The sequence below is a fragment of the Manacus vitellinus genome, unplaced genomic scaffold (genome assembly GCF_001715985.3).
Source record: "Manacus vitellinus isolate BGI_N305 unplaced genomic scaffold, ASM171598v3 scaffold_78_pilon, whole genome shotgun sequence".
In the NCBI taxonomy this organism is placed as follows: domain Eukaryota; kingdom Metazoa; phylum Chordata; class Aves; order Passeriformes; family Pipridae; genus Manacus; species Manacus vitellinus.
The window spans coordinates 1,971,759-1,985,995 of NW_021940807.1; the positions used below are offsets into that span (position 1 = coordinate 1,971,759).

The window sequence follows — 14,237 nt, forward strand, 5'->3', positions numbered from 1 at the left end:
AGGTGAAAGAGCGGCGCAGGGAAAAGGGGGAACGGTGCAGGGAACGGGGGAGCGGTGCAGGGCAGGGGAAGGGACGGTCCCCCTCGCCCCCATTCCCGCACTCCCGCATTCCCGGGGGTCCCGGTCCCGGTCCCGCGCTCCCCGCGCTCCCCATCCTGACACGCGCCGGCGCGGGATGGGCGTGGCCACACATAAGACCACGCCCCCAAATAACGGGCCACGCCCACCGCACCTTCCCCGCACCGTCGCTCCCTGCAATGGCCACGCCCACTCACCCATCTAAACCACGCCCACTTCCATACAGGCCACGCCCACACCTCGACGTTGCCGTCGCTTCCCGCCGTGCCCCGCCCCCCCAGGCCCCCGCCCCCCCATCGCCCTTCCCGCGGTGCGCGCGCGGGGCGGGCACTGACGTGGCCCCTCACGCCGCCATCTTGTGCTCCAGGGCGGATCGCGGCCGGCCGAGCGGGACCGTCCGATGCGCAGCCAGCACACGCACCGCACCGCGCCTCCGCACGACGCCGGTGGGTTCCGCCGGCGCCTTCCCCTTCGCCTCCCTTCGAGCCCTTTCCCCCTCCCCTCGCCCCCGCCTCCGCCCGCCGCGCTGCGCCCCGCCCGCGCCCTGCGGCCTTGGCGCTGAGGGGAGGCGGCGGCGGGCGCTGAGGAGCGGGGCCGCGGGCGGCTCTTTCCCTATCATTCTTTCTCCTTCCTTCGTTTTCCCTCCTCACTCCTTCTTTTCTTCTTCTTTCTCGTTCCTTGTTTTTTCCTTCTCATTCCTTCTTCCCCCACAGCACCGGAGGCCCCCGGGAGCAGCGCTGCCCCATCCGCCCCTCACGCCTTTGGGGGTCCTGGGATGGGGGGGGAAGGTGATGTCGGGCCTTTCGCTTCCCTGCTGGAGGGGTGGGATAGATATGCTGTGGGAAGGGGGGATCGCTCCGGCTCGCCAGCAGCTGCACAAGGCCCCGCTCCCTCTAGCGATGGGATTAGACGGGATGGGCTCGTCCTCCCTTCCCCAAACTCGCTCATTCCGGCCTCTGCCCCGCCCGGGGACGGCTCCGAGGAGCAGGGAGAGGCATTTCCTCCTTTTCCCTGTGCCCCCTGAAACCCTCTTCTGGAGGGGGAAATGAGCCTTCGGGGAAGCTCGTGGGGCGCAGAGGTTGGTTTTTTTTTTTCCTCTCTCTAAGCCCTTGGCTGCTGAGTTGGTGTTTCTGCCGGGCCGAGGAGTTGGAGCTTTATCCTGGAGCAGACAGCTTTGTTTGCCTGCCGTGGCTCGGGGCTGGCGGTCTGGGAGATCAGCTTTCCCTGCTGCCGGTGGGAGGATATTATATTCTGTCTGAAAATACTCCGTCCTGCCCCTGCGAGTGCCGAACGCGATACTTGGGGCTGATAAACCCGCGGGGGATGAAGCGATAGCCCAGCTCTGCCCCGGCAGAGAGCGGCTGAAAACTCCGTGTCGGGTCCTAAAACTGCCCAAATGTTGTTGTGTTTGACATTGACCTTGTGGCTTTGCCGCCCTGCTCTTTGCCAAAGCAAATTCCACATGTTGATTAGAGCCCTCAACCAGAGGTCTGGTGTCGAAACTGTGGCTTTGTCAATAACGAAAATTCCGGCTATTTGTCTGATACTTTGAGCTTTGTCTCGCGAGGCTCACGGCACCCCTTTGCAGGGTATTCCATTAACCTTATTTTTCAGGCAGAGAAATCGAGGCAAAGGTGGATTTTCCAAGGTCATTCAGCAAGATCGTTACTGCTATTTTTACTGCTGATTTGGAGCACTTCTGTAGGAAAAAAAAAAGAAAAAAAAAAAGGAAGTGTGGCCGAACTGGGGGACTGCTATTTTGCTTTTATTCATGGGGTTTACAACTGAATAAAGTAGAAGTGCAGCCTTATGGATAAAGGGGTTCTCTGAAGGGAAAGTTAGGGGGTTTGATACGCTGATTTCCTCTGTCCTAAACACATCTGCAATGCTGGAGAGCCCTGTTGGGCTGCTCTCCCTGCTGGAGTAATTGCAGTGGGTGAAAGGGTGAGGAAACTCGCCTCACCTGAACCTCTTCGGCTCCAACTCAGCTGCTCTGCCAGGTTTGTTGGTGCTTCTCCCAAGGTAGAACATCAGGAGCAAAAATGGCTCAGAAAATGGCTCAGACAGAGCTGTGTCCACCCAGAACCCTTCGTGTCTGTGATGTAAATCCTGTTACAAAGCCAAACACCCGAATGTGGCTTTCACTGATTGGTTTTTTTTAAGGTTTCCTGGTTGTGAAACAGCTGGAATGTGGAAGGGACTGGGCAGGAGCAGTGCTGGGTGCTGAGTTCCCTGTGAGTGTTACTCACGCTGACCAAGAGGAGGGGGAAGGACCAGTCACAGCTTTTCCAAGGCAAACCAAGTGTGTGTGGGAGTAGGGGCTGGATTTTAGTCCTGGTAATTCTCCAAATTGTGCTCCAGCTGCTCTGAGCAGCAGCATTTGCACAGGTAATTATCAGATAAGCCATTGGTGACATGAATTGGGGGAAGGAGGAAAAGCTCACAGCCCAAGATCCCATTTAAATCTGCGGTGGTGAAGTTTAAGAAACCACCTTTACACATCCCAGCAGCTTTTAGTCCTAAAACAGCCTTTTATTTTTAAAGATTGACTTTTCAAGCAAGATCTCAACAGCCACCCAGATCGTTTTACAGTGGATAAATTCGGTGAACACGAGTTAATTTTATCCAAAAAGGAATAGTTCCGATTTTCTTTTTTTTAGAAATCTCTTGGAAGTTTTGCTCCTGGAATGCTACAGAGCTTGTGTCGGGGCTGGTGCCATCCTCAGCCATTATTCCTTTTCTTTAACTGATGAGTAAAGAAGTTTATAATCAGCTTCCTACTACAGCAGCTGTTTTTCTGTGTTATTCAGCATTTTTGTCTTTCTGCTTGCGAGGGTCCCATTTTATTCCTCGTTTTTAACACGCACAAAGGTCGGGGGCTGTGCTGCTGCTTCTGCTGAGGTTTCAGTTCTAATGAAGCTCTAACACAGCTCCTGTTCCCTCCCAGCTCCCTGTGCAGGCTCTGCCATGACATTTTCCCCCCAACCAAACCCCAGTTTCGTTTCTGGAGCTCCTGTGTGAGTTCTTGGCATTTCTACTATGACTGTAAATGTTGACTTAGTGCCCAGTTACCAGGAATGAATAACAGGATATTTGGCTTAAAACTGAAGGTTTTTTAACTCAGGAACAGCTCAGCCTCACGAAAACAACTCGATATTTATCTGAAAAGATATTCTTTGTCATGCCCAGTTCTCACACCAGTGTGCCCAGTGTTAAACTGGTGAGCACAAAGGCACAGGCCACTCGTGGGTGTCACAACTGCATTGTTGGCACCACGTTATTTCCTGAGCAGCTACAGGAGGGTGATGGATGTGTCTCCCTCTGTGCTTTTCCACCTGTCAGCCTGCCCTTTAAGTAAAATATATCTCAGACCAGATCCATGTTTTTCCCGTGGGCTGGTTGGTGTGCTGTTGAGTTCTGGTGGTGTGGAACTCCTTAAAATAGTTGGAGATTTTGTGCTGAAACAGCAAGAGTTTGTTTTCCCTGCTTGAAGGTGAGAAAAGGGAATAACTCTTGGGGTTTGAGTATCGAGCCAAGCAACCCTCTCTCTTTGATACTGACTTTTTATTCTGACCACTGTTTTAGGAGAGAGTTCTTGTGTCTGAGAAATAGGCATGACCCCAAAGGAAAATATGCTCTTTTGTCCTTGTTTTGATCTTGTGAGTGGAACTGTTTTCTGTTTTCCTGCCACTCCATTCCCAGTTCTCTCAAGGGAATGTTAGAGCACGTGGAAAATGCAGGATCTGGGTGAACAGCAAGCAGTTCAACCTGCTTGGGTTAAATGAAGGTGCTGCAGCAGGAGATTTCCTTTCCCCTGGCTGCTCACTTGGGGGTGGCATGTCCTCCATCTGCCCAGAACCTGCAGATGCTTTTGGAGGCTTTTTGGTTGATCCCTGCAAGCCTTTGGTGGCCAAACCCAAATTATTCCTCTTTAGATGCAATTGCCATTATGGATCTTTAACTGGTATTTCAGGTGATGGTTCAGTGCTGGTACCTTTCCTCTGACCTCCCCTGAAACTCAAATAACAAGGTCATGATCCTTCAGGACACTTTTTCCATCTCAGGCTTGGCAGAAACACCAGTTTCTGGTGGGAAATTGTTGCAGTGGTCAATGTTGATCTCCAATACTCCTCCAACTAATAATTATAATTATAAAGGAGTTGGGACTTACTATTAATGAAGAGGTTCTTGCCATCCCCTTTATTATGATGGTGTTTAAGTGCAGGACAATCACCTGGTGAACAAAGAACCTGCTTGTTAGCTAGCTCTTACATTTTACACCTGGTCTGTGCCTAGTGATGTTAGTATGGTCTAAAATAAATCAAAATTACAGTAAATTTCAGTGTCAAGGCCCCCAAGTGAAAGAGTTTGGGTTGATAGTCATCTCTTGGGATATCAGATGTGGAAGGCCAGTAAACAACTTCTAAAAATAGTTGAATGTATCTGTATTGGAACAGTGTATTGGGCCATCCTGGCTGTGTATAAAGAGGTGTTGTGATCTAGAGCATTTTTCAAAATTTGCTGTAACACAGCACTTTAATCTGTAAAGAAATTAGTCCAAGTTCAAAAGAACAAGTGCTGAAGGCTCTTCCTGCTGAGTGGGGGTGTGAACACTGGGGCTCTGGATAATTCCTAAATTTTGGCAGTGTGCTGTTCTCGTTGGATCACTTCTCACATTCTCTTTTAAATCACACTTTACATTGTGGAGAACAAGCTGCCGAGTTAGATTTGCACTTGGAATTATTTGCCAGTTGTTCTTGCATGTAACACCAGGAACAGCTGTTGGGGTTGGGTGTCTTCTTTTTTTTTTTTTAAAAAACCACTTTCTCACTTCTTATTTACACATTGGTTTGGTGATCTCTTGTAGGAATGTTTTGCTTCTCCTGCCAATTTAATCTAAAACCTTCTAGAATGCTGTGAATTAAAAAATATGATACAGGGCAGCTAATGAGAACTGACTGCATTTCAAATCAATAGTTCTGTGAAGGAGCAAACTGATGAATTTTTGTTCCCCTGTGACTGATAAAAAGGAATTAAGGGTTTGGGTTTTTTCTAACTGTTTTAAGACATGGAATTAATGCTTAGGCCAATGTCAAGTAGTTTTTCCTTTTAATAGAGATGTATTTTGGCAGTAAATCCATTGTCTTCATAAACACACCAGTTTTACTTGCCAGAGGTGTCCAAGCAAACAGGATAAGGTGCAGAAAGCTACTGAGGAACAGCTTTTTGGTAAATCTGCAGCTGTTGGGGGGGGTTAGCTTGTGCTGTAATATTTTGTCAAACATGATATGAAGGTCCCAGGGAGGCAGAACAGCTCCCAGAGACAACAAATGCCCTCTGTACCTCTGCGTCTCAGTGTGTGAGGGGAGGGACAGACAAGGGAGCTTTCCTTGACTGATCTTATCAGGGAATCATAAAATCCTGGAATGGTTTGGGTTGGAAGGGACCTTACAGATCGTGTTGTTCCAACCCCTGCCATCTTCCTGGCTGCTGGGATTTTCCAGCTGTCAAAATGCTCGGGCCCACCAGGTTTGGTTATAACACCTGCAGAGTTTGGAGCATTATTTTTGCCCTGTGGGAGCTTTATGTGCTCAGTGCTGGTACAGAGCAGTGAAATAAACGTATTTCTCGACTGCAGGGTAATTTGACTGAATTGGCATCCTCTGCCTGAGCCTCTGATTTTGTTTGTAGTCGATCAAAGTTTGGGCTCAATGATTCTGGAGGTCTTTTCCAACCATAAAATCTGTGATTTTATGATTCTGTGATTCCATTTAAAGAACTGGTTAAACCCGGATGAAATCATGGCTCAAGGAAGTTAAATCTCTATGTGAGAAGCACTTTTCCAGAGGTGTAAAATGAAGTTTCTGTGGAAATGTCAAGGTGTGTTGTACTCTTTGATGACCTGCATAACCCTTCTGATCATACTCCTGTGGGCTCACCCCAAAACTTCAGAGGTCAGGCAGCAGATTTGACTCCTCCTGATCAGCAGCCTGAACGAAGTGACATTAAAATGCACTCACAGACATTTAACTATAAAATGCTGCGGATGATTAAGTGTTCAATGCTCTTTGGCCCCGAGTTATCCCTCAGAGCTCTCCTTCTAACCACCTACAATTAATAAAAGCAAATGCTGCTTCTCCTCCTGGGCCGTATCACTTTTAACAACCACCAGGCCGCTGCTGTTGCAGACACTCATTCATTTTTAACTCATTGCACCGAGCCCCTCTGCAAAGGGCTGCCTGTTCTCCTAATCGCTTATCTAAATGTATCGCTTACTAAAAAAAAAAAGAGGCTGAAAATACTTTGTTTCCTGAAATGACACTGTAACTTATCCATTGAACGCCTGGCTTGCCCTTTACCAATGGTACATTGTATCTCAGCCGAACCTGCCCGACAGGTTTTTACTGCGGCTGGGCTGGAGTGGAGTGTGTTAAAGTGCTTCGGGGAGAAACTAATCACCCGGACGGCTCAGATTTGGGGTGATCTGGGCTTGGGGAGGGGTGCCGAGCTGCCGTTTCTAGAGGTGAAGTTGTGCTGAGGGAAAACACAGAGCCCTGGGAAAACACTCCGTGTTGTTTATTTAAATGTTGCCTTTCATACGCAAATCTCCCCGCTTAGCCTGATGGATCCCTCTTTTGAGGATGTGCTCAAGTACCTACAAGCAGCTCACAAGCCGTAGTCTTTTATGTTTTCAGGAATTTTACTCAAAAATGATCAGGGTGGCAACTACAGACAACATTTGGGTGGAGGGAAAGAGGAAGTTCAGCTTCAGTTTGGAATATTGGCGAGCTGTGATACAGACTGCAAAGGTTGAAGATGCCTGAAAAATGACAGGATTTTTTTTTGTTGTTGTTAATTTAAAAGAGTCTTTCCTGGTATTTTGAGGCTGTTCAAGCAGTGGGTGAAATGAGAATTAAAGTTTAACCCTGGAGTGCAGTGGGATCCCGTGATCCCTCAGCTGAGCTGCATTAACAGGCAGTGAAGTGCTGGGAAGCAGCTCTGGGCTGTCGGGGCAGTTTGTGCTGTGGCAACGTCTGTGTGTGACACTGCAGGGACAGGAGTGTGCAGCACAAACCATGGCAGTGATTTCCTTTCTGTGTGACACTGCAGGGACAGGAGTTTGCAGCACAAACCATGGCAGTGATTTCCTTTCTGTGGGAATAGATGACTGGGACCGACTGCTGGGCAGAGGGTGACCCCTCTCCTTTGTCCCAACCACATCCAACAAGTCACCAGTGAGAACCACAACAGTTTGTGGGAGTTCTGTGGGTGGATTTCTCCTGGTATTTTTCTTTTAGCAGTGATTCAATTACTTTTTTAGTCAACATCTAAACACACTCGTGTTGCCAGGGGTGGGTGGGCTGTAAACTCCACTGTGCTGCCTATAAAAATAAATGGGACTTTCTGTAATACCACCTACCCTGAAGTACCAAATAAGTTACAGAAGTGGTTTGGATAGCAGGAATGTGGAAGAGAATGAGAGGGAAATGGAGCCCAAGTGCTTAACTGTTTCTTAGCTTCTTATTCTTCACAGAAAATAAAAATAGGGGGGAGGATGGGTTGTATAAAAGCAGCTTCAGTGGCAAAGGGCAGACTTGACCTGGAAACAGCTGCCAGGAAAACAAGGATCTAACGGGATTCACTGCTGTTGGTGCCAAGCATAAGCAACTTGTCCAGCAGCCTGGGACTTCTCCAGGGCATGGAAAGACATCATGGATATAAATGACAGGATTTTGCTTGGTTACCCAATTACTGTGCTCAATCCAAGCGTTTGATAACCTGTTATGCTTTTAAACACGCAGAAACAGAAGAAAGGCATTCTTTGTAAGGTTCTCTGGCCACAAAAGCTCACACACTCGTTCTGAAGAGTTACCAGAGCTCTGGTAAAAGGTTACAGCTCAGGCCTGGCTGTTGCTTTGCAGATGAAGCAGAAGATAGAGGTGGCATGAGCAGCCAGACAAAGGAAAGCTTTACAGCTCCCTCCCCTCCAGCCCGGGGAGAGCTGCTGCTCTGGGCTGGGCTGGGAGATTCCCTGCTGGGTGAGTGAGCTGGAGAAAGGGGCACTCCAGGAAAACTGTTTTCTCTGCTTCCTAGTTAACTTTCCTGTTTATACAGCCCCCATATATTCCAGTGGGAGTGGAATGTCCATGGTCGTGCTGCAGAAATGTGAGGAAAATGGTGGAATCATAGAACTTTTAAACCTCCTGTTTGATTTAAATCCCCAGGCTGCCCTGTCTGGTTTGGGCAGGAGTTTAGTTTTAAAGTTTTGGTCGTGTTGAACTTCAGTCCTATAAAATAAATGACTCTTTGACTCAAGTTGCTTCAGCAGGTTGACGTGGTGGTTGATGTCATTCAGGAACTCTGGAGTGGACTCTGAACTTCCCTGTGGAGCTGACTGTGCTTGGACATGTGACTGGGTTAATGTTACAGCATTTAACTTTTGGGTTAAAAATTGTGTCCTGCAAAGCTTCCTGAGGAGGGCAGAGCTGCTTAGACCTTTCCCAGTGTGGAGTAGGGAAGGTTCAGACATCCCTAGGACAGAGCTAAACAGAGCAGGATGAGGTTTTTGTTGTGGTGTGCTTTTCAACCCAAAGCTTGGTTAAATGGTCTTAAACAGATACTCTGCAAAGTGTTATTTCTAGTGAGAGTTTTGCTTCGAGCACAGCTTCATCATGAAATACAGAGTATGGTCCAGAGATGGCTCAAACTTCATACTGTGCTTTAAATGGTGTGATTTGGTTTACAGGAAGTTCATTCTTTGAATGTTACATGTCTTGTGTGTGTATCTTGTGTCTGAAACTTGAATTTTCAGTTGGGCTCAGTGTCTTTTTGAACTGACACCCAAGAGCAGCAGCGAAGGTGTGAACCGTCCCTATCACCCTGTAACGACTCTGTGAAGCTTCCAGGCTGCTTTTTCATGCCTTATATGAGCAGAATATTAGTTCTCTTGGTGATTTCAAACTCTCTCTAAACTGTGCAGGAGCAAGTTTGGAAAAGGGGGAAATTTGTGTGGAGTGAGTCCCATCCCAAAGGCTCGGGGAAGTCTGAGGGCTGGAGTGGAGGCAGTTTCTGGATCCCCAAACAGGAAGCTCGTGCTGACGTTAATCACTGTAATCACCCAGGCTGGGGAGGAAGGAACGTTCATTCCTGAACCTGCTCTTTTAATGGAGCTGTTAATTTTCGATAGTTAGGTTTGATTAAATGCAGATTTGCTTCCTCCAGGAGGTTTCCCCCTGATGTTGGTGGAAGCAACACTGCCCTGTGTTTGTGCTGCTCCCTGGCCATTTCCTCAGGGCTGGGGAGGAAGGAAACTGTTCTGAGTAGGAGAGAATGCAAACCATATTCCCAGTTCCCTTCACAAAAGGGGCACCAGCTATTGCTGTGCTAAGCAAAAACTGTTATCTGCAGATCAGTTAGAAAAAGTTTAATAGTGACACTTGGGCTGCAGATAAATTATCCCATAACAGTGGGGGAGAAAGCACCTCAAGTGGTCAGTTGTGTGAATTTTGCAAGACAGAGCTTGAGAACAGCATTTAATGGTAAAACCTCTGAAAGGATATTTGAAATATTTAAAGCACTCAAAGCCAGGTTGTTTCATGAGCACTAACTTTTGGCATATCTTAATTTTTGTGTTGCTTTCAGTATGGGAGAAAATCATGTACAGTTGTGTCTGGGCTGTCTGTAAAGGATTCAGGTTATCTCTTGCTTGGGTTTTTGTGGGTTTCTATGCCCTGGTCAGAGCACAGCTGTCGGGAACTCCTGAGTGACACTCTGATCTTTTCCCTCCAGACTTCACTGGCCAGTGAGAACATATCTCAACCATGGGAAATATTTTTGCAAACCTCTTCAAAGGCCTTTTTGGCAAAAAAGAAATGCGTATTCTAATGGTTGGCCTGGATGCTGCAGGAAAGACAACTATTTTGTACAAACTTAAACTTGGTGAAATAGTAACTACTATTCCTACTATAGGTAAGACTTTCACGTTTCTATGGCTGGTTGCTTTGAGATTTGGGTCTTACTGTTTGCAGCAGTGTCTGATCTCAGCTGCCACTCCTGGTTTAAGCTTGTCTGGCAGAACGAACACTTGCCAAAGCCGTGGGGTGAAGGTGGCACAGCCAAATGTTCTGCCATGGCAGAGGATTATGTGGCAACTCTTTCACTCCATCCCCTCTGTCAGTCACTTGTGGAATGAACCTTCATGAGCCACAGTAGAGCAGTTTGTCTCCCAAGTGAGTTGTGGCATCATGTAAATTAGACTGAGAAGCAAAGGGTGACACCTTCTTTTATTTTTATTTTTTTTGGAGTGCAATCAGAGACCTGATTTGCAGTTCTTGAAGCCCTGGGTTTTTTATTTTTCAAAGCAACATGGTTTGCTCTGCATTTTGTGGCTCTCAGGTAGCAATTGGAGCTGTTCATTGGTGTGGGGTGATGGTGGGAGTCCCAGACAACCCACGTTTTCCTGCTTTGGGAGCTTTGCTGCAGAACTCTGCTCATTTAAACTAATTTCAATTTTAAGATAACTCTTTTAAATGATGACATTCTGAGTGTGACTTGCTAAATACAATAGGCCAGCTATGTTTAACTGAGATTTTATGCCACCATTTCTATTTTAGGTTTCAATGTGGAAACAGTAGAATACAAGAACATCAGCTTCACAGTGTGGGACGTGGGCGGCCAGGACAAGATCAGACCCCTCTGGCGCCATTATTTCCAGAACACACAAGGTGAGTCTTACACTTAAATCACGGTTTTCCACAATCTAAACGTTTGGGGGTTTTTTAATGCCCTTATTTAGATAATTTTGCAAGTTTCTCACAAGGGGAATGGAAATATTTATTATTATTATTATAAAAGGGTGTGTTTGTGTGCTGCTCTGGCTCTTCTCTTAAGCCACTGCAGGTTCAAAGAGGCATAGGAGGAAATCCAGAAACCAGTCTTCCTTGTCCTTGTGACTCAGAGGGAGCTCAGAAGTTTGCTTTCCTTCTGTCAGGAGTCACAGCTCTCTGCCCTCACTTCAAAGCAGAGTCTTTACTACAGGCTCTGCAGCCCCAGGAACTGAGAGCCTGTCACTTCTTTCATTGCTGTGCCTTTGTGATGTGCCTGGCTTTGAGTCCTGTCACAGGGCTCCAGGAGTTGCTGCTCCCTGGAAAATACCAAGTGGTTATGTAGAGGAAGCACCCAAGTTCCAAAAACACAAACACAAACTAACAGCAGTTTTCACCAGCTTTCAGCAAGAACAGACTTTCTCTCAGACATGACATCACAGTGATAAGAAAACTCTATTTTTCTCATCTGTACTGGGTTGTTGTGCACTATTTTCTCTTCACAGCTTAGTTCTGCCCTCCAGATGTATTCATCATTTGTCAATAACTTCAAATTGATGCTTATTCTGATTGTTTCCTTCTTGCCAGGTCTGATCTTTGTGGTTGACAGCAATGACAGAGAACGTGTGAACGAGGCCAGAGAAGAGCTCATGAGAATGTTGGCAGAAGATGAGCTTAGAGATGCTGTTCTATTAGTGTTTGCTAACAAACAGGTATGCCCAAAAAAGGGGTCTTTCTGGAAGAACTCTTGAAAATGTACAAAATGCTCATGAGTGCCAGGTTTTGACCTGGACAGTCATGTTTCCAGGGTAATAATAGATAAATTCTCAGTAAATGGCCATCTGGGTGCGTTGAAGGCAGCAAACCATACATTAAATTCTCACCTGAAAGGAGCATTTTTCTAAAGAGTCTTGGCTAGTAGGACTTCTTGTATTTTCAGTTTTAGGGAAAAATTCTCCCAGTTTGATTTTTAAGGTTGATGTGGCTCAAGCAGAGCACCTGCCCAAGCTTCCTCCAAGCAGAGAGGAAGTCTGGAATGCTGGAACATGGCTGAATTCTTCACTGAGGGTGTTTGAGGGCTCTGCTGGTGTTGGTGAAAGCACTGGGCTGACTTTTAAAGTCCTTGTGTTGACCTGTGAGCTGAGAGTTCTGCCTCTGATTGCTTGTAAAGGTCTTGGCAGCTTAAACCAAATGTCAAGGACCTTAAACATGACCAGGAAAGGTAAAGAAGGAGTAGCATCCTGCTTCATCATTGCACAGGCTCAGCTGGGAAGGGTGAAGAATCCATAAGTTGTGTCTAGGAGCAGGAAAGGTGGGCTGTAAACAGGTGGGCTGTACTCTGTGCTCAGCAGAGTAGTAATTTGGGATAAAAGTTGATCTTAAATCATAAGTGCAGTCACAGAAAAGATTTCCTGAGTGGAAAGTGGGTGAAACAGGCCTGGAATGGTGAGCAGATTTGGATCAGCACTGAAGGGCTTGATGACTCGATCCAAGCATCATCTGTCTCACTTCCCTATGAAATATTCCAAAATATTTGCTTTTGATCGTGGTGTTGAACCTGTGAGGCTTTTTGTGTCAGCACAGGGGAAATAGCTTGAATATCAAAGCTAGGCACTGAGTTCTTCTGAAAGAGAAGTTCTGAGAGCTCTTAGTTTTGCTTTTAATGCCTTTAAAGCTGCTGATCAAAGGGTGGGGGCGACAATGACTGTTGTTCCTTCCCCCAGGACCTGCCGAACGCCATGAATGCAGCGGAAATCACAGACAAACTTGGACTGCATTCCCTTCGTCACAGGAACTGGTACATCCAGGCAACCTGTGCCACTAGTGGAGATGGTCTCTATGAAGGACTGGACTGGTTGTCCAATCAGCTCCGAAACCAGAAATGAAACCATAAACCTTCCTCTTCCCTCTTTTTCCACCCCCTCCCTCTTATTTCCTCCTACTCGCCCTTCGCTTTACTCTAATGTGGCAAACTGTGCTACTTTGTGGTATTGAGTGCCGGAAGCTGTTTTCATTTCTTTTTTTGTCACAGTATATATTGCATCATGCTGTAAATGTGGCAAATACAAGCCTGAAAACAGTTAGGTTTCTTATTTAATGTAAATAGTTTTTGTTTCCAATGAGGCAGTTTCTGGTACTCCTATGCAATATTACTCAGCTTTTTTTATTGTAAAGAATCAAGTCACTGTTTAGTACCTGGAAGGGATTTAATTGGGTTAATAACACAAAGGGTTGCCAGTGGTCCTTGTGCAGTAGAGCTGAATTCGATCTCGGTTGGGTTGTGAGATCTGTGAGATCCATTTTGGTGGTTGGTTTTTAACCTGACTTCTGTATTTTTTTAAATAGACAAGGAAAAGTAAAAACACTTCAGCACACAAACGTTTGACATCGCTTCTGCTGCTCCAGCTCTAACGTGGTGACTCTTGATTCTTTTGAAAGGGTGAAGCAACAATTGACACCCAATTAGCTTCATCTGCTTAACGAACAGATCATGACTGGTAGATCTCTGGCTCTTTCCGTAGCTCGTAGTCTGTGCTCATCTTTGTTGACAACTGTTAAAAGATTTGCTGGGCCTGGTTTAGATGAGCTTTGCAGACTCATGCTAAACATCTGACTTTTGGTTCAGGTGAGATTTCTCGTTTCCATTGGACTTGAATCATTTCCAGAAGTCGACATTTTTAGCCTGTCGTATTTGTCAAAAAGTGTTTTGTACTTTTCTTGTGCGTAAACCACTCCAGGAGGCAAAACCTTTCCACAGGATGCACAGCCTGTCCTAGTCCTGAGCTCTATAGGCAGAAAGTACTGTACTTAACGTAAGAATTGCCATGAAAAACACACCAAACATCTATGTATAGTGTCTAGGAAAAACAAACAAACAAACAAAAAGCATGAGAGTTTGGAGAGTCATTCCACTCTAGAAGTATTCAATCCCATTTTGGAACAATCCCATATCTGTATATGTGTGAAAACCCTTGGCATCCCTCATACTGCAAGGTTCAGATTTGCCATCAGAAAAATAAAAAAAAGACCTCTTTACTTTTCTTTTGTATTTTGATAAACACTGAAGAAGCTGGAGCTGTTAAAACTTTAACTCGAGGAACTATCAGAACTGGTTTATTTAGTGTTGTGGAAACCTTTATTGCTTTCAATACACAATTAGTAATCAACTGTTTTGTATACTTGTTTTCAGTTTTCATTTCGACAAACAAGCACTGTAATTAAAGCTATTAGAATAAAATCTCTTAACTATTTCATGTTTTTTATGCCTTGCTGTTCATTCGATCATCTTGGCAGAATCATGATATACTTGTTGAATAAAAAGTTTCATGAAACTTG

The 14,237-nt window shown here is 46.0% G+C and overlaps 1 protein-coding gene across 1 annotated transcript; it reads left to right on the top strand.

The window, feature by feature from the left end:
* The first annotated feature begins 401 nt into the window (after positions 1 to 401).
* On the top strand, positions 402 to 14,237 carry ARF1 (ADP ribosylation factor 1). Its single transcript, XM_018084917.3, has 5 exons — positions 402 to 524; positions 9,868 to 10,047; positions 10,692 to 10,802; positions 11,490 to 11,614; positions 12,626 to 14,237. The coding sequence occupies exons 2-5, from the start codon at positions 9,900 to 9,902 to the stop codon at positions 12,785 to 12,787; spliced, it is 546 nt and encodes a 181-aa protein (XP_017940406.1). The 5' UTR covers positions 402 to 524; positions 9,868 to 9,899; the 3' UTR covers positions 12,788 to 14,237.

Excerpts from the sequence above, each read along its gene's own strand:
- ARF1 (XM_018084917.3), top strand. The coding sequence starts at position 9,900 with ATGGGAAATATTTTTGCAAACCTCTTCAAAGGCCTTTTTGGCAAAAAA. Across the intron at positions 10,048-10,691 it reads AACTACTATTCCTACTATAG|GTTTCAATGTGGAAACAGTA; the intron begins GTAAGACTTTCA and ends TTTCTATTTTAG. Across the intron at positions 11,615-12,625 it reads TAGTGTTTGCTAACAAACAG|GACCTGCCGAACGCCATGAA; the intron begins GTATGCCCAAAA and ends TCCTTCCCCCAG.